General features: G+C 43.5%; 1 protein-coding gene across 5 annotated transcripts in view; it reads left to right on the top strand.

The window, feature by feature from the left end:
* strn3 (striatin, calmodulin binding protein 3) overlaps positions 1 to 20,834 on the top strand; it is a 292,821-nt gene that overhangs the window by 158,580 nt on the left and 113,407 nt on the right. For all 5 annotated transcript variants that reach the window (XM_038781429.1, XM_038781437.1, XM_038781440.1 and 2 more), the window contains one exon: positions 16,912 to 17,045. In XM_038781429.1, coding sequence (XP_038637357.1) covers positions 16,912 to 17,045 — 134 coding nt within the window. The remainder of the gene's footprint in view (positions 1 to 16,911; positions 17,046 to 20,834) is intronic.

A 20,834-nucleotide genomic window follows, 5' to 3' on the forward strand; every position in this document is an offset into this window, starting at 1 on the left:
ACTGGTGTGAGAATGTACAAAATGGAAAGGTATCACCACTTAGTTTAAATTACTAGAAAAATGGATCTATGGTATTGTGAAATAAACTGTTGATAAATATTTATGTTTCTAACTAAATGACCACAATTGTAATAAATACTTGATTTTGTCATGCAATGATAAAAGTTTTGTCATTTCATCTTTTTCGCACGTGGAGTAGAATCCATGTATCTCTCTATGATGTAGGAGGTCCGATCCTGGAATGGATCTCTGTGATGATGTTGAAAAGGAATTTTAGTGTTAATTGCTAGAAACTGATTTATTTTTTATGTTTTCATAGAAGTTTATTATTGTCAACTGCTTTTTAAAGCATGCATTTACACCTTTATGCATTGCAAATTCTATTATTTCCAACAAGGGGAAATGGTGGCATGGTGATAATGTCACTGGACGAGTAATCCAGTAGCACAGGTTAATGTTCCGGGGATGGTTTTTATCCCACCAGGACAGCTGATGGAATATAAATTCAATTAATAACATCTAGAATTGTAAGATAATCTCTGTAATAGTCACCATGAAACTATCATTGATTTCTGTAAAAACACACATGGTTCACTATTTTTTTTAATAAATAGGTAACCCAATTATTTTTTTCCACTTAAGGGGCAATTTAGCATGGCCAATCCACTTAACCTGCACATATTTGGGTTGTGGGGGTGAGACCCATGCAGACATGGGGAGAATGTGCAAACTCCGCACAGATAGTGACCTGAGGCAGGGATCGAGCCCGGGTCCTCAGCGCCATAGGCAGCAGTGCTAGCCACTGCGCCACAGTGCCACCCTATAGTTCACTAATGTTCTTTCATTAATTTCCTTCCCTAAAATAAAGGGAGACTTTAGGGAAAAGTATCTTCCATCCTTACCTGGTCTGACCTACCTGTGATTCCAGACTCAGCAATGTGGTTGACTCTTAACTACCCTCTGAAATGGTCTAACAAGTCACCCAGTTCAAGGGTAATTAGGATTGGGCAGCAAATGCTGGTTTTGCCAGAAACACCTCATCCCATAAAAGAATAAGAGAACACAAATTGCTGGAATGTACCCATATGAAGGTTGGCAGCAAACCGTGGTGCTATTCCTTCAATAATAACTTTCCAGCACTGATTTACCATCTCACGAAGGATGGTAACATCAGTGAGATACTGAAGAGCATCTGCAGCATTGTTCTCAAGAGAAAAGGTGAGATGGGCTGGAGTGCCAGGAAAATGCATTCCCAATTAATAGGTCTTCGCTTGCTTATTTTCTGCAAACACTTGGAAACATCCGGAAGTTCCCCTCCAAACCATTTACCATTCTGACTTGGAAATAGTTTGCTGTTCGTTCACTGTCGCTGGGTCAAATTCCTGGCACACCCTCACTACTTGCAGGACAGAGATTGCAGTGGTTCAAGAAGGCAGCTCACAATTAGGGATGGGCAATAAATGCTGACCTTGCCAGCAAAGCCCACATCCTGTAAATTAATTTTTAAAAGCTTACCTTGAATCTTAACTTGGGCAGCATTGTAGCATAGTGGTTAGCACAATTGCTTCACAGCTCCAGGGTCCCAGGTTCGATTCCCGGCTGGGGTCACTGTCTGTGCGGAGTCTGCACGTTCTCCCCGTGTCTGCGTGGGTTTCCTCCGGGTGCTCCGGTTTCCTCCCACAGTCCAAAGGCGTGCAGTTTAGGTGGATTGGCCATGATAAATTGTCCTTAAGTGTTCAAAATTCCCCTTAATGTTGGGTGGGGTGACTGGGTTGTGGGGATGGGGTGGAGGTGTGGGCTTGGGTGGGGTGCTCTTTCCGGGAGCCGGTGCAGACTCAATGGGCCGATTGACCTCTTCCTGCACTGAGAATTTACATAGAATTTAATGTTAAAGTTAAGATAGGTACTTTAAATTGTTTTATCATCCGGAACTTGAATAGTGAAGTTTATTTTTATTTATTCAAAACCTGTGGAATCATGTGACTTTCTTCACTTAGTGAGTGTCTTAGATCTCAAACTTTGTCTACTTTAAGCAAAACATTATTGGCCCGTAACCGCATCTCACCAACAACTTTGGGTCTGGCTAAGGATCATAACATCTTTCTGGCAGCTCCCGCAACGAGGCCGGAGCCAACCATTGTGCTTTGCTTTTCTTTGGACTCATCTGGAGTGGTCGAGAGTGATATCCTAATGTTTTTGGCAGTCCGTAAATTTTTTGCCCTGGAGAGTTCACTCCAGATTTGCTTCAGGGTGTTGACACAAAATGAGAAATAGCAGTTACAAGTGACAAGCCCAGTCAGTGTATAAAACAGGTGCTAAGAGTTGTATCAGCTGAGAGGGACTGCCATATCCCACTAGTGAGCCGCTATCCACTTCATAGGGTGCTTTGAGCTTCTGTCTGACAAGTGGACTAAATCCATCGCACCAGACTCACCGCACAGACGCACCAGAACAAGCAGAGCAAACAGAAGGAAAGTAGATGTCAACTCTGGCAAGCTAGATCAGAACCATGTACTAGATCACCATGAACCATGTCAGCTGGTGAATAACATGCCTAAGACAGCTGTGACTGACATGGAATTTGAAGAAATGAGGTTCGCCAACAGCGAATCACTGAAAAAAAAAATATGCGTTCATCTGGCAGAGGAGAGTTCAGAGGTGTAGGCTTTGCTGTAAGCAACTTACTACACACAATGAGAGAAACCACGTCCCACCCCCAAATGGTTCCAAATATGTCCTCTAACCACCCATCAAACATGATGTGGAGATGCCGACATTGAAGATGCCGACACTGCTCCACCACAGAGGTAGGCACTTGCACTGGTATCAGCGGAATCCCTAATAAATCAGATTGTCTTTGGTGGGGGAGTAAGACACAGAAGTGGGAAGTGCCATTATTCCAGGTCTGCCTGGATTCAAGCCCATGTTACCTAGTTGTCCAGATCAAGTACTGTTGAGTCAGGTATAAACTTTAACTCCTGAATACAAAAGAGAAGTCATTGCTACTTTTCAGGCTCTTGGTGTCTGAGGCAGTCAAACTAAGTATTTTGGGAGGACCCATCGCAGGCACTTCTATGCCAGAAAGGGATTGATTTTAGGTTAATCACCAAACTGAGTGCTGGAGATGATGGAACCCTTGTTTGAAGGAAGAAAGTTTGTTGTGGAGAATTGAAGATGAAGGAGCCTTGCTGCTGGAAGTTCATTCAAGTATGCTTGGAAGTAACTTGGTTTAAGGGGGCGCTAGAAGATTCACACCAGTAGGACTGGTGAAGCGAGCCTGTTGAATCCCCAGGAGAAATTTGGGACTTCAAATACAAGGTTACGTATCATACAAGACTATGGGCAGGATTCTCCCAGCCCCGCACTGGGCCGGAGAATGCCCACGAACGGGCCATGCCGCCCTGACGCCGGCACGAGATTCTCCGTGTGGAGAATCAGCGTGGTTGGCGCGGCGCCGGTCGTGGGCCGCTCCACGCAGTCGGCCCGCCGATTCTCGCGTGCGGCCGTAGGAAAAGGACCGAGTCCCGCCGGCGCCGTTCTAACCTGCTCTGAACCAGCGGGACCTTAGTGTGTAAGGGTCGGGTGGCAGCCTGTGGGGGGGGTCCGACCCAAGTGCGGCCTCCGATGTGGCCTGGCCCGCGATCGGGACCCACCGATGGCGTGCCAGCCTCTGTGGCTGGGGGCCTCCTTTCCTACCCGTCGGCCCCTGTAGCCCAGCGCCATGTTGCGTCGGGGCTGGCGCATTGAAGGAGGTCACTGCGCATGTCCTCGATGGCGCTGGCGCCCAGTTCGCGCTGGGATCTGCAGGTGGAGTGGCGCGAACTGCTCCAGCGCTGTGCTGGCCCGTGTAGGGGCCAGAATTAGACCTGGGAGCGGCCCGTTCATGCCGTTATAAAACGCGACGCCATTTACGACGGCGGGGACACTGTCGCGGGATTGGAGAATCCCGCCCCCTGTCTGTTAAGAATGTGTTATGTTGCATAAAAGTGGCATCGGGCTTACGGTTGTGTTGAAAAGTTGCTGAGGAATACTTTTTCTGTACTTCAAAGTAATAGTTGTTTAAGTAATGTTCACTCTGTGTTGATTTTTCTGGGCTTTTACAGAAAAAGGCTTAAAACATGAAATCTTATCATGGTCTCTGGGCATTGTAACATTTGATAAAGACAAATGAGTACAGACAGAGACTACTTGAGCTTTTTGTAACAAACACCTTCTTTCAGACGACATCCAAGATCAGGGCATTGGCACTAGCTGAACCATTACCGGATGTGATTTTCTCAGCAGCATTCTCAACACACGCAGCCACAGTGCCACAGCACTGTGTTAGCACTATACTCTGTATGCTTCACCTGATATCTGTCTATGTATTTACATTGTGTATTTATCGTATGTTCTATGTTTTTCATGCATGATCTGCCTGGACTGTACTCAGAACAATACGTTTCACTGTACCTCGGTACATGTGAGAAATCTAAATCCAACCGTAGGTCCTTCCTTCAGACAACAGTTTTTCCAGTATTCCGACATGGTGGTCGCAGATGGAGATTCTGATTGTTATAAAGTTCCTGTTTAAACTTTCGATTTGGCATTGCAAACTCCTATTTTCCATGTTGGAAATATACCTTAAATAAGCCCAGTCACAAGGTCCCTGAATATTGTCATTTGAAGTTAGCCAAATCTCTCACCATACCTGCTGTAAGTCATTTTAGATCATAGAATTTACAGCGGAGAAGGAGGCCATTCGGCCCATCGAGTCTGCACTGGCTCTTGGAAACAGCACCCTACCCAAGCCCACACCTTCACCATAACCCAGTAACCCCACTCAACACTAAGGGCAATTTAGCATGGCCAATCCACCTAGCCTGACATCTTTAGACTCTGGGAGGAAACCGGAGCACCTGGAGGAAACCCACGCACACACGGGGAGAACGTGCAGACTCGGCACAGACAGTGATCCAAGCTGGAAATCGAACTTGGGACCCTGGAGCTGTGAAGCAATTGTGCTAATCACTATGCTACCGTGCTGCCCTTTTAGCATTAGCTGGGCCTTATCGTTACACCAGGGAGAACACAGTCACTGAGGAAGCTGTTGACACCATAAAATCTGTCTGTCATGGAAGATCTGGATATGGAGTCCATAATGGAGGGGCTTTATAAACCTATTGAGTTGCATGCCCCAAGCCGAACTCAAGCTGCTGATGCTCCTACCACCTGAACCTATCAAACACGGGAAATTGGCACTCCTGCAGCATCTGCGAGAATGTCTGTGTTTCTGCTGGAGGTGAGGGAGGGGGTGGAGAGAAGTACCCCAGAATATACATGATGCAAAGATTGTGAACCTGCGTAAGAACAAGTGCAACAATAGCGCTTAACATCAATCATCGAGGCATCTCCTTGCTGAGCATTGTAGGAAAAGTATTTGCCCATGTCGCCCTCATCAGATTACAGGTGTTGGCTGAACACATCTACTCCAGCTCTCAGTGTGACTTCCGAATTGGAGGATCCACAATTGACCTGATCCTAGCCTAGCAGTTGCAAGAGAAGTGCCCTTGGCAAAGAAGACCACTGTTTATTGCCTTCATTGATTTCACCAAGACATGTGAACAGAGACAGTCTGTTTGAGCTGCTGTGAAGATTGGCTGGCCTCCGAAGCGGCTCTTTTTCTGACAACCTAATGGTTTAGGTCAGTTTTGACAACAACGTTGAAAACCTTTGAGATCTTCAGTGGGGCCAAATAGGGTTGCTTCATGCTTTGGTATGTTCCTCTCTGTACTGTACCTTCTGTTTATTTACAAAGGATGTCTGTTTACAAACCAGAACCAATGGAAAGCTGTTCAGCCTTGCCTGCCTGAAATCCAAGGCAGAAGTGCATCAAGCCCTTGTCAGAGAGTTAGTATATGCTAAAGATGCTGCACTGACATTCCAGCGGCATATAGACGGACACTCAGGCCTGCAAATAATTTGAGTTGACTAGCTGCATCAGGAACACAACACAAGAGCTAGAAGCAGGCCACTGTGACCCCGAGCCCGCCCCGCCACTTAACAAGACCATGGCTGATCCCCTCGTGGACTCGGCTCCACTTACCAGCCTGCTCACCATAAACCTTAATTCCTTTACTATTCAAAAATCTATCTATCTGTGCCTTAACAACATTCAACAAGGTAACCTCAACTGCTTCACTGGGCAGGGAATTCCACAGATTCACAATACTTTGGGTGAAGAAGTTCATTCTCGACTCCGCCCTAAATCTATACCCCTCATTTTGAAGCTATGCCCCCTATTTCTAGTTTCACCCGCCAGTGGACACAACCTCCCTGCTTCTATTCAACTATTCCCTACATAATTTTATGTGTTTCTGCAAGATCCCCCCCCCCCCCCCTCATTCTCCTAAATTCCAAGGAGTCCTAGTCTACTTAGTCTCTCCTAACAAGCTAATCCTCTTAACTCCGGAATCAACCTAATGAATCCCCTCTGCACCCCCACCAGTGCTAGTACATCCTTTCTCAAGTAAGGAGACCAAAACTGTACACAGGAAGGCAAATATAATTTTCTAGCATGTTGCCATACCACATTGTAACATCTTTGACAATGCGATGTTGAAGGTTGTTGATAGCTTCAAATATATAGGCTTTACAATCATCAGCAATCTGTCACTTGATGCTAAAATCACATTCATTACAAAAGCTACAACTGTTACGTCCAAGCTGAGCAAGAGAAGGTGAAACAATGGCAACCTGTCTGAGAACACCAAACTGCAAGTCTACAAATCCTGCATTCCCGCCGGTATTGAGATTATCTCAATGAGTCAGACTCGATGACTCAAAAATCATATTGTGTCGCAGTCATCAGCCATTTCTGCCAGCAGGATAGCAAGTCACATAGAACGATGCCCACAATGAGCTGCAATTCTTCACTGATAACTCTGGATTAGCCAAACCTTTCCAGAGCTATTTCCTGATATTTTCTAATGTAAACCTCTAGCCTTTTACAAGGTCAGGCAACTGTAAGGTGTGCACAAGTTGAGAAAAGGCTTCTTCATACATTTATTACTTTATTGTTTTTTTTCATTTAGCACTTGGGTCTGTTGCTTTTAACATAAACTGTGTTTGCAGGCATATCAGGTTACATAGAGATGCATTTGTGTGAAAACAGGACCTCGTTACCTGATTAATACAAATTTGTGAATGTAAATGTCTCTACAGTCCAACAGGACCATAGGCTGTTCTCCCGTTTGAGAGAGTGCTGACTGGTGGGGATTTAACTTGAGGGTTGGCTGGTTCGTGATGCGAAGCAACGGCAACATCATGGGTTCATTTCCCATACTGGCTGAGATTATTCATTTAGAATAGGTTTTTTTTGGTGTAGACTTGATGGGCTGAAGGGCCTCTTCTGCACTGTATGATTCTAAGGCCCCGCCTTCTCAAACTTGCCCCTCGCCTCATACACTCATTGCTAATCTAAGGATGGCTGTGCTGGGTCTCCGATGGGCGGAGTTCCCGACGGCGCGGGCCACATGTCTCACCAATCGTGAGTCTGGCATGGCGACTGGGGAGAAAGAGAGAGGGCATGTGGACAGTGTCCAGCCCCGCCATACTCCGCCGAAAGCCGTGCCGCTGGCCGGGGGACTTCTGCCAGGGCTGGTGGGAGTACTGGAAGGTGACCAGGAGGTGAGCTTTGGGGTCGGGGTGGATGGATATGCAGTGTGTGTGGGGGGTGTAGGCGTACGCACGTCTGCAGCTTGTCAGTCCTGCTATTCTCCCACCATTTTCCACGCATTCCGTGGGTGTTTCACACGGCGCCGGTGCTAGCCCCTGACCATTAGCAAAATCGGTGCGTGTGGGGTGCCGATTTTTCCGTCGTAAAACACCATGGATCCTCCATTGACATCAGCACTCAAATGCAGGAATGGAGAATCCAGCCCCTGGACTCTAATGGGTAGCTAATATAATCCCGCTACTCAAAAAGGGAGGTAGAGAGAAAACAGGTTTTTATATAGCTGTTACATGATTTCCCAACTCTTGTACTCGATGCCCTGGCAAGTATGCACCACAAACCTATTGAAGGAAGATTGAAAAATTATGGCTAGTGCCTCCGCAATCTCTAGCTGTACTTCATTCTGTATCCTCGGATGCATCTCATCCAGTCCTGTTTGCTTACCGACTTATAAGTACAAACAGCCTATCCAATACATAAGAAATAGGAACAGAAGTGGGCTATTTGGCCCTTTGAGTTTGCTCCCCAACTTAATTAGACCATGTCTCAAAAGCCATTTTCTTCACTGTCCCCATATCCCTTTGATGTCTTTACTATATAGAAATTTCTATTGAACATACTCGATGACTGAGCCTCCACAGCCCGTTGGGGTAGAGATTTCCAAAGACTTATACCCGAGTGAAGAAGTTTCTCCTCTTTTCAGTAAATGGTGTACCCTTTATCTGAGAATGTGTCCCCTGGTTCTAGACTCACTGCCAGGGGAAATATCCATCCTGCATCTACCTTGTCCAGCCCTGTAATTTTGTAAGTTTCAATGAGATCACCACTCATTCTTCTAAACTCAAGAGAATACCTCACAGCACGATCCTTCCATCCCAGGAATCAGCCTGGTGAACCTTTGTTGCGCTTCCTCTGTGGCAAGAACGTTCATCTGCAGGCAAGGATACCAAAACAGTATGCAATATACCTACTTCAGTCTCACCAAAGCTCTGTACAATTGCATGAAGGTATAATTACTGATGTACCCAAATCCTCTTGCAATAAAGCCAACATATCATTTACATTCCCGTACCAGCCTCCCCGGACAGGCGCCGGAATGTGACGACTAGGGGCTTTTCATTTTCATTTAATTCCTAATTGTTTGCTGCACCTGCTTGTTAGCTTTCAGTCATGAACAAGGATACCCAGTTCCATTTTGGACATCAACACTTTCCAAATTAGGGCAGCACAGTGGTTAGCACTGCTGCCTCACAGCGCCAGGGAAGGAAACATCCTTTCCCGTACACCTTGTTGCTACCATTCAGTATCTTATATTCTTCAGTCTAGTCACCCTCACTCTTCTAACTTCCAGTGGAAGCAAACCCAGTCTAATCTTTCCACATAAGACAACCTCTCACTCAAGGTATCAATTTAGTAAACCTCCTCTGGACATTTACATCCTTAAATAACGAGACTAAAACTGCACGCACTATTTGAGAACTGAAGTATAACGTGCATACTTTTACATTTAATTACTCTTAATAAAGGCTTGCATTCCATTAACTGCCTTAATTACTTGCTGTAATTTCTTGTAACTCGTGCACTGGAGCACCAAAATCCTTCCACACCTCGAAATTCTGCAGCTTTTCCCCGTTTGAGTAATACTCTGCTTTTTTTTTAGTCTTCCTGCCTAAATGAACATTTTCACATTTTCTCACATTATACCTCATCTGCCAGATTTTTGTCTGCTCATTCAATCTATCCATGTCCATCTACAACTGCGTTATCTCCTCTTCACAATATACTTTCCTACCTATATTTGTCATCTGCAAATGTAACTACCATGCCTATATTTCTCTTCCCCCCCCCCCCCCCCCCCCCCCCCCCCATCTAAGTCATTGGTATAAATTATAAAAAACTGAGGCCCCAGCACAGACTCCTGCGGGACTCCACTCATATCCTGCCAATCAGGCAGCATGGTGGCGCAGTGGTTAGTACAGCTGCCTCACGGTGCCGAGGTCCCAAGTTCGATCCCGGCTCTGGGTCACTGTCCATGTGGAGTTTGCACATTCTCCCCGTGTTTATGTGGGTTTCGCCCCCACAACCCAAAGATGTGGAGGGTAGGTAGGATTAGCCACGCTAAATTGCCCCCCCCCTTAATGGTTTGGGCCCACCCAGGGACGCTTACTTTAAATTGCCCCTTAATTGGAAAAAAGGAATTGGGTACTCTAAATTAAAAAAAAATATATATCCTGCAAAGCAGAAAAAGACTCATTTATGCTTACTTTTTATTTTCTGCCAGACGGGCGATCTTCTATCAATAATAATGTTACCTATACCATGAACTTTTATTTTCCGCAATAACCTTTGATGTGGCACCTTCTGGTTTTGTACATAAATGTGAATTTCTCCATTGGTTTATATTATTTGGTATTGCAATTTAAAAATAATAGTCTAGTTAACCAAGTGATTCAATGTTCAGTATTTGAGGAACACAATTATTGGAAATTTATCTAAGCAAAAGAATTGAAGCATTTTGTCTGCATTAATGCTCCCGTTAAGTGGCTCCTTAAATAAAGGATATAAAGCTTAAACTTATTAAGTATGTCAAGGTTAACTTTGATGCATGTGCTCTCCCTCACTTTCCCTATTTGGGAATCCTTCTGACACTCTTGTGCTTCCCTGATTAAGAAGGTGATCAAACTGATAACCCGCCCAATTACTAGTAGCTGGTATATGTATGAGATTGATCTTGGTTGACTTGTCTGCTGACTTGTGTTGCCTTCTTTCCTTCTCTTAGATGGAGCATTTGCCTCCTTCTAAGGATCTCTTTATGTCTCTTGCCATTCCTACTTCTGCCTATAAATAACGTAACTGTGGAGAACTCATTGTGTAACTCACAGTCAAGCATATTGGTGTATATTGTGCTGTGTCTCTGATCACTAATTTAACAGTCTATTTACAAACCACTGGCGGATGGACAATTATTTGGTTATACTAATTATTTAGTTACGATTCTTGCGTAGTAGACTTCTTAGGAGCAAATCCTTAAACATTGAACTATAAAAATGAGCATAATTGAGAAAAAATGCATTAGGTAGGTGTATGATTCAGGAAGGCAGCACGGTGAAGCAGTGGTTAGCACTGCTGCCTCATGGTGCAGAGGTCCCAAGTTCAATCCCTGCCCTGGGTCACTGTCCATGTGGAGTTTGCACATTCTCCTCATGTCTGCGTGGGTTTCGCCCCCACAACTCAAAGATGTGCAGGGTAGGTGAATTGGCAACGCTAAATTGCCCCCTTAATTGGAAAAAATTAATTGGATACTCTAAATTTATTTTTTAAAAGGCGCATGATTCATGGGATTGTTGAAAGATCTATTTTATGGTTTTAATCTTGTATAATACTTAAATATGACTTCATATTTACTTGTTACACAAATATTGGTTGAATTATACAGAGGTCAGTTGGCCCATCATATCTTCTATTGGAGCGACTCGGCTAATCCCACTCTCTCACCTTTACCACGCCTCAACCCCAACGCCAGTCCTGCGAATTGTTTCTCTTTAGATAATTATCCAATTTCCTTTTTAAAAGCCACAATTGAAACTGCCAGGTTGCTTACAAGAAAATGTGACGTTTTGGGGTATTGTTGGTGAGACTTGCCTCTTTTATGGTATTTTTTCCTTTGTCCCTTTCTTATAACCATGATTTAATTTAGGAATAGGGAACTCCTCCAACACTTATTCAATGTTGCTTTAAAATTGAGTTTTAAATGTATTAAATTGATCTTTATGAATCTTTTGCTTTATGTGAAATACCTGTGGGCTACCTATGGCCCAGGTAGAGTTTAATATCAGTTGGTGCACCAGGGTGGAAATATTTGCCTGATAGCTGAGAAATTAGAATAGAATAGAACTTTATTGTCCACACACAATTTGTCTTTGGCTTTATTGATCATAGAATTTACAGTGCAGAAGGAGGCCATTCGGCCCATCGAGTCTGCACCGGCCCTTGGAAAGAGCACCCTACCCAAGGCCAACACCTCCACCCTCTCCCCATAACCCAATAACCCCACCCAACATTAAGGGCAATTTTGGACACTATGGGCAATTTATCATGGCCAATCCACCTAACCTGCACATCTTTGGACTGTGGGAGGAAACCGGAGCACCCGGAGGAAACCCACGCACACACGGGAAGGATGTGCAGACTCCACACACACAGTGACCCAAGCCGGAATCGAACCTGGGACCCTGGAGCTGTGAAGCGATTGTGCTATCCACAATGCTACCGTGTTGCCCCCGTTTATCTCCATTATAAAATATTATCCAGTCACTCAAATGTAACATATAATCATACAGTCATTAGTTAAAAACAGTAAATATTTCATGTCTACCTACATTTGTACATTTGTGCATATATAACATACATCCATACATAGAACATAGAACGATACAGCGCAGTACAGGCCCTTCGGCCCTCGATGATGCACCGACATGGAAAAAAACTAAAGGCCATCTAACCTACACTATGCCCTTATCATCCATATGCTTATCCAATAAACTTTTAAATGCCCTCAATGTTGGCGAGTTCACTACTGTTGCAGGTAGGGCATTCCACGGCCTCACCACTCTTTGCGTAAAAAACCCACCTCTGACCTCTGTCCTATATCTATTACCCCTCAATTTAAGGCTATGTCCCCTCGTGCTAGCCACCTCCATCCGCGGGAGAAGGCTCTCGCTGTCCAACCTATCTAACCCTCTGATCATTTTGTATGCCTCTATTAAGTCACCTCTTAACCTTCTTCTCTCTAACGAAAACAACCTCAAGTCCATCAGCCTTTCCTCATAAGATTTTCCCTCCATACTAGGCAACATTCTGGTAAATCTCCTCTGCACCCGTTCCAAAGCTTCCACGTCCTTCCTATAATGAGGCGACCAGAACTGTACGCAATACTCCAAATGCGGCCGTACTAGAGTTTTGTACAACTGCAACATGACCTCATGGCTCCGGAACTCAATCCCTATACCAATAAAGGCCAACACACCATAGGCCTTCTTCACAACCCTATCAACCTGGGTGGCAACTTTCAGGGATCTATGTACATGGACACCGAGATCCCTCTGCTCATCCACACTACCAAGAATTTTACCATTAGCCAAATATTCCGCATTCCTGTTATTCTTTCCAAAGTGAATCACCTCACACTTCTCCACATTAAACTCCATTTGCCACCTCTCAGCCCAGCTCTGCAGCTTATCTATGTCCCTCTGTAACCTGCAACATCCTTCCGCACTGTCTACAACTCCACCGACTTTAGTGTCGTCTGCAAATTTACTCACCCATCCTTCTGCGCCCTCCTCTAGGTCATTTATAAAAATGACAAACAGCAACGGCCCCAGAACAGATCCTTGTGGTACGCCACTCGTAACTGAACTCCATTCTGAACATTTCCCATCAACTACCACTCTCTGTTTCTTTCAACTAGCCAATTTCTGATCCACATCTCTAAATCACCCTCAATCCCCAGCCTCCGTATTTTCTGCAATAGCCGACCGTGGGGAACCTTATCAAACGCTTTACTGAAATCCATATACACCACATCAACTGCTCTACCCTCGTCTACCTGTTCAGTCACCTTCTCAAAGAACTCGATAAGGTTTGTGAGGCATGACCTACCCTTCACAAAACCATGCTGACTATCCCTAATCATATTATTCCTATCTAGATGATTATAAATCGTATCTTTTATAATCCTCTCCAAGACTTTACCCACCACAGACGTTAGGCTCACCGGCCTATAGTTACCGGGGTTATCTCTACTCCCCTTCTTGAACAAAGGGACCACATTTGCTATCCTCCAGTCCTCTGGCACTATTCCTGTAGCCAATGATGACCTAAAAATCAAAGCCAAAGGCTCAGCAATCTCTTCCCTGGCTTCCCAGAGAATCCTAGGATAAATCCCATCAGGCCCCGGGGACTTATCTATTTTCACCTTGTCCAGAATTGCCAACACTTCTTCCCTACGCACCTCAATGCCATCTATTCTAATAGCATGGGTCTCAGCATTCTCCTGCTCAATATTATCTTTTTCTTGAGTGAATACTGACGAAAAGTATTAATTTAGTATCTCACTTATCTCCTCAGCCTCCACACACAACCTCCCACCACTGTCCTTGACTGGCCCTACTCTTACCCTAGTCATTCTTTTATTCCTGACATACCTATAGAAAGCTTTTGGGTTTTCCTTGATCCTACCTGCCAAAGACTTCTCATGTCCCCTCCTTGCTTGTCACATACCATACAAACATAACACATTAAAGCACTTACTGCAGTTAAAATAAATAAAAACAGCAAGTTAAATCTACATTGTCATTTAGTAAGCTTATGGTACTAGTAAAAAAAGGCCTCTTGAACAGATTTCTCCTAGCAATAAGCATTCTAAAGTGCCGGCCTGAAGTGAGCCAATCAAACTGATGATATAAAGAATGAGAGGGATCACTGATGATGACCTGAGCTTCCCTCCTAACTGCATTGCTAAATTATCGAGCTGTATCTGTGCCAGTGATTTTATCTGCAGTGTTGACAATTCTGGCCACCTTTTGCATTTCACACTCTGGTTACCATACCAGATTGTCACTAGATTGTCATGTTGAATGTTAAAATACTCTCTACCAGATTTTTGTATACCTTCTCTATAGCACCTTGACTCACTCCAAACTCTTTCAGTTTTCTAATAAAAAATAGGCACCGACTACTCTTTATAAAGATACAGTCGGTATTCTCTATTGTCTTGTATATTTTGTCTTGTATATTTTTTCAAATACTTGAAGCACTCAACAAGCTCGACCAGTTGATCATTAATATACAGAGGTTCACACATGCGCTGCCCGTTGCCATATAAAAGTAGTTCTTTGGATTTATCTACATTGATCTGCAGATCACTCAATTTGACACAATTTCTGAAGGGTGGCAGAATCTTCAAAGTAATTTCCTTCAGTCGTCGTTTTATCTTTAAAAAACAACCCCATCAAGGCTACATCATCTACATGTAAGTATTAGTTCTTCGGATTCTTATCTCGGTGTATACAGAAAATAACAGAAGTGACATAAGGGTCACTGCTGCCTCACAGCGCTAGGGACCCGGGTTCGATTCTGACCTTTGTTAAATGTCTGTGTAGAGTTTGTACATTCTCCCCCTGTCTGTGTGGGTTTCCTCTGGATGTTCCGGTTTCCTCCCATAGCTTAAAGATGTGTAGGTTAGGTGGTTTGGCCATGTTAATTTGCCCCTTCGTGTCCAATAGGTGGGCTTACTGGGTTATATGGGGAGTGGACCTAGGTAGGATGCTCTTTCAGAGGTCTGTGTAGAATCGATGGGCCAAATGGCCGTCTCCTGCAATGTAGGGATTGTATAAACACAGCCCTGAAGAGCACCTATGTTTGAAATAAGTTCATCCGATAAAAAGCCATTCATAAAAACATGCTGAGAGTTGTCAGTATAAAATCCCTGATTGAATGAATTGGGCCCCCATTCAAGTTCAAAGTAAACCACTTTTGTAACAGGTTGTGAATTCGCATTGTGTTGAATACTGAACTAAAATTGATAAATAATACATGCACAAAAGATTTTGGCTGTTGGGGTTGATAGTTATCAGGTTCACGAGAGAAACAGTAACATCCTCAATTCTCCTACGTGCTTTACAAGCAAATTGTAGAGGATCAAGAAAATCTGAAACAGACAAGGTGAGGTGGTTACTAATGACACTCTCCATATATTTAACCAATAAAGAAGTAACAGCTACAGGTTTAAAATCATTAAATGTTTTGACTCCTGGCTTCTGAGGCACAGGTATGATGGTTGATGCTTTCCAATTATTTGAAACAGTACATATATGCAATTAAAAATTGAAATAATTGTGTGAATACCCCTTTAAATTGATAAGCACATTCTTTCAGTAATTTACCCATATCCATGTGGACCAGGAGCTTCATATAGTTTAATACGGGACAGCCATGTTGCAGCCTCATTCTTAAATAACTGCACTGGTGAATATACAGGGATCCTATCACATACTTTACATTCATTTCTAAAATCAACCACATCAAATCTTTCATAAAATTGATTAAGATCATTAACAGTCCACAGTAGGACAGTGCACAAACACATTGCTTTTTCTTTGCCTACCTATCATTTTTAAGATCTTTCTATGCTTGCCTTGGGTTGTCCATGCAAAACCTATGTTCTACTTTATTTTTAAAATCAATTTTTGCTTCCCTCATTTTGGATTTGAATTCCCAATATCAATATCAATTTAATCTTTAAGAAATGCCAACATCCTCTCCATTCAGACATTTAAAAAAAATTCTTGACACCCAAGGTTTATTGTGTGGAAATGTGTTAACTGTTTTGGTGTCAATAACTGTATCCTCGCAAAACTTGATATATGTTAAAGTTTCTGTCAACTCATGTGGGTCAGCACACCAATCAAAAAACACCTTTGTCAGTGACATCTAAACCGTCGATGATCTCTTCACTACTCTCCTTTGTCCACACCTGAACTGTCTTCAGGATAGGTCTTTCAAGTTTCACACGCTGTCTGTACATTGGTAGGAGATGGATAACGTTATGATCTGATTTCCCAGGAGGTGGTCTACACACTGCCTTGTATGCGTCCACTATATTGCCATAACGTTGATCCAGAGTGCGAGTCGAACGAGTGGGACAGGTGACATACTGCTGCAGAGTGGGAAGTTGCGCCAAGAGGGAAAGAGTATTAAAATCCAAAAGTACAAACACTAACTGATCGGCTGATCGTGAAAGTGCACCATTAAAACTATTCGCAATCCTTTCAGCAGCTTCTTTATTCTTTAGTCAGGCATGTAAACTAGTATAACAGTAATTTGACCATATTTACATGCTAAATAAAAGGGCCTGAATGATACAGTGAGGATCTGATGTCCTGGTACAGGCTTGTTCATGCACCTTAAATTGTGGCACCCAGGCATTATCCATCAGATAATACACTCTACACAGGTACAGACATCAATCCAAATACGCAGCCCACCATAATTTCTGTGATGTTGCTTTATCTCAGCATGCTCTTGGATAAAGCGAATTAGTGTTTTATTGAAGACATATCAAAATACTATGCATGTTCTGAAAATTGTTTACATTTGATTTATTCATTTGATATAAGATATTTGTTTTTTTTAAATAGCTGAGCCACTGACTTTTCCGTCTGGAACTGGCCAATCATTTATTATGGGTTCAGATGATGTGCTGGAAAGTGTTTTGGGCCTTGGTGACCTTGCAGACTTGACAGTAGCAAATGATGCAGACTTCAGTTATGATGTAAGTATCTAATTAATGTAACTTAAATAGATTCTAACTTTGCATTTTTTGTATTTAAGCAGCTATAATTGTTTTGGACAGATCATAGTTTGGGATAAAATAAGGACCAGAGACCGTCCTTCCCAAGACTGATAGAAAAAGCGCTAATATGAACAACCCATTGTGTCTTCAATTCTTGTTAGCAAGCTTCGATATGTCTCAGTATAAAGAATAGAAAGAAAATAAGAACTTGCATTTTATAGCCTATACAACACCACCATTAGAAAATCTTATGAGGAAAGGCTGATGGACTTGAGGTTGTTTTCGTTAGAGAGAAGAAGGTTAAGAGGTGACTTAATAGAGGCATACAAAATGATCAGAGGGTTAGATAGGGTGGACAGCGAGAGCCTTCTCCCGCGGATGGAGGTGGCTAGCACGAGGGGACATAGCCTTAAATTGAGGGGTAATAGATATAGGACAGAGGTCAGAGGTGGGTTTTTTACGCAAAGAGTGGTGAGGCCGTGGAATGCCCTACCTGCAACAGTAGTGAACTCGCCAACATTGAGGGCATTTAAAAATTTATTGGATAAGCATATGGATGATAAGGGCATAGTGTAGGTTAGATGGCCTTTAGTTTTTTTTTCCATGTCGGTGCAACATCGAGGGCCGAAGGGCCTGTACTGCGCTGTATCGTTCTATGTTCTATGTTCTATGTTCACTGTTGTAATGCAGAGAAATATGCTAGCAGATTTACACACTGCGAGGTTCCAGGAACAATAGTGAAATAGATTATATATTTTGGGAGAATTTGGATGAGGAATAAAGGTTGACCAGAACATATGGAGAACTTTCTTTCCTTCAAATATTATCATGTGATCTTTTACTTTAGACAGGATGTCAGTTTGACAAAGGCAATGCAACACCCTTCATACGGGACTGAAGTGTCAGCCTATATATGTTGAAGTTTCTGGAAGGGGCTTGAAGTCATGACCTCCTGCATGTCAAAATTTCAAGTCAAAGCTGACAACTCTGAAATGTAAATTAAAGTCAGCGCAGACATGAAATGGCCATACTCCTGAGATAGATGCACCATTCCATGATTTTTGTTGTTATGATGCATTGGAAATGTTTGTTTTGTGAACTCGTGGCAAATTATTTGGTTCAAGCTACTGTCAATCAGTCAAAAAGTATCGCTGAATAGTGCGCTAGATGAGCCTTTTTTTTTCAAACCCACAGGTTGTTTTATTGTTCAGTTAGGCGTAGAGTTTATGATTTATTTGTATGCAAACATATATTGTCAGACTTGAGCAGCTTGTTTGTTGTTTACAATATTGAGAGTTTCACCAGACTGTCATTGGCAGGTGTCAAATTAAGGGTAGGTGCTTCCCTAGATTTAGATTTGAATTTATTGTCATGTGTACTGAGGTACAGTGAAAAGTATTCTGCGTACAGTCCAGGCAGATTGTTTCATACATGAAAAATATGATAAATACACAATGTAAACCAGGGGCTGGTTTAGCTCACTCGGCTAAATCGCTGGCTTTTAAAGCAGACCAAGCAGGCCAGCAGCATGGTTCGATTCCCGTACCAGCCTCCCCGGACGGGCGCCGGAATGTGGCGACTAGGGGCTTTTCACAGTAACTTCATTGAAGCCTACTCGTGACAATAAGCGATTTTCATTCATTCATTAAATACATAGACATTGGAACATACGGAGAATGCTACACGTGGAGAGGCCAGTTCAGTCCATAAGAGGGTCATGAAATGAAATGAAAATCGCTTATTGTCACGAGTAGGCTTCAAATGCAGTTACTGTGAAAAGCCCCTAGTCGCCACATTCCAGCGCCTGTTCAGGGAGGCTGTTATCGGAATCGAACCGTGCTACTGGCCTGCTTGGTCTGCTTTCAAAGCCAGCAATTTAGCCCTGTGCTAAACAGCCCTGAGGAATCTGGTAACAGCGATGAAGAAGCTGTTTTTGAATCTGCTTCTGCCTGATGGAAGCGGTTGGAAGAGAGAATAACCCAGGTGGGAGGGGTCTTTGATTAGGGGCAGCACGGTAGCATTGTGGATAGCACAATTGCTTCACAGCTCCAGGGTCCCAGGTTTGATTCCGGCTTGGGTCACTGTCTGTGCGGAGTCTGCACATCCTCCCCGTGTGTGCGTGGGTTTCCTCCGGGTGCTCCGTTTTCCTCCCACAGTCCAAAGATGTGCAGGTTAGGTGGATTGGCCATGATAAATTGCCCTTGGTGTCCAAAATTGCCCTTGGTGTTGGGTGAGGTTACTGGGTTATGGGGATAGGGTGGAGGTGTTGACCTTGGGTAGGGTGTTCTTTCCAAGAGCCGGTGCAGACTTGATGGGCTGAATGGCCTCCTTCTGCACTGTAAATTCTATACTGCCTGCTTTCCCAAGGCGGTGTAGACTGAGTCAATGGATGGGAGGCGGGTTCACGGAATGGACTGGACGATGTTCACCACTCTCTGAAGTTTCTTGCGGTCTTGGGCCAAGCAGTTGCCATAGCTGGCTATGAAGAAGCCACATAAGATACTTTTTATGTTGCATCTATAAAAATTGATAAGAGTCAATGTGGACATGCTGAATTTCCTTAGTTTCCTGAGGAAGTATAGGCGTTGTTGTGCTTTCTTGGTTGTAGCGTTGACATGGATGGACCAGGACAGATCGTTGGTGATGTGCAAGCCCAGGAATTTGAAGCTGTCAACCATCTCCTGTCAAATACAGGCTTGCGATGCTGTATCTAAATCCGCAAAGTGCGATGAATAATTTTGGTGCGCTCCAATAGCTGCATGAGAATATGATATAGTGGGTAATGTGGCTTACAAATGCTGAGGACTGGGTGCTTAATATTCAAGGTGTAGTAATCCAGGAGACACAAAAAGGAAGGTCAAAAGTATAGTTGCACTTGCAGTTTGCAACACAATTGTACCACCCCAATATGGGTAGAGCTAAGAAATAGGAAGGGTGCAGTAACATTGTTGGGACTTTACTACAGGCCTCCCAAAAGCAAGCGTGAAGTAGAGGTACAAATATGTAGACAGATTATCGAAAAATGTAGGAGCAATAGGGTGGTCGTGATGGGAGATTTTAACTTCCCCAACATTGAATGGGACTCATGTAGTGTTGGAGGCGTAGATGGAGCAGAATTTGTAAAGAGCATCCAGGAGAGTTTTTTAGAGCAGTATGTAAATAGTCCAACTCGGGAAGGGGCCATACTGGACCTGGTATTGGCAAATGATCCTGGCCAGATGGTTGAAGTTTCAGTCGGTGATTACTTTGGGAATAGCCATCACAGTTCCGTAAGTTTTAGAATACTCCTGGACAAAGACGAGAGTAGTCCTAAAGGAAGAGTGCTAAATTGGGGAAAGGCCAAGTGTAACAAAATTCGGCAGGAGCTAGGGAATGTGGATTGGGAACAGCTGTTTAAGGGTAAATCCACATTTGAAATGTGGGAGTCTTTTAAGGAAAGGTTGATTAGAGTGCAGGACAGACATGGCCCTGTGAAAATGAGGGATAGAAATGGCAAGATTAGGGAACCATGGATGACGGGTGGAATTGTGAGACCAACTGAGATGAAAAAGGAAGCATACATCAGATCGAGGCGACTTGAAACTGATGAAGCTTTGGAGGAATATCGGGAAAGTAGGACGAATCTCAAACGCGCAATAAAGAGGACTGAAAGGGGTCATCAAATATCGTTGGCTAACAGGGTTAAGGAAAATCCTAAAGCCTTTTATTCGTATATAAGGAGCAAGAGGGTAACTAGAGAAAGGATTGGCCCACTCAAAGACAAAAAAG

The sequence above is a fragment of the Scyliorhinus canicula genome, chromosome 2 (assembly GCF_902713615.1).
Source record: "Scyliorhinus canicula chromosome 2, sScyCan1.1, whole genome shotgun sequence".
Taxonomy (NCBI): domain Eukaryota; kingdom Metazoa; phylum Chordata; class Chondrichthyes; order Carcharhiniformes; family Scyliorhinidae; genus Scyliorhinus; species Scyliorhinus canicula.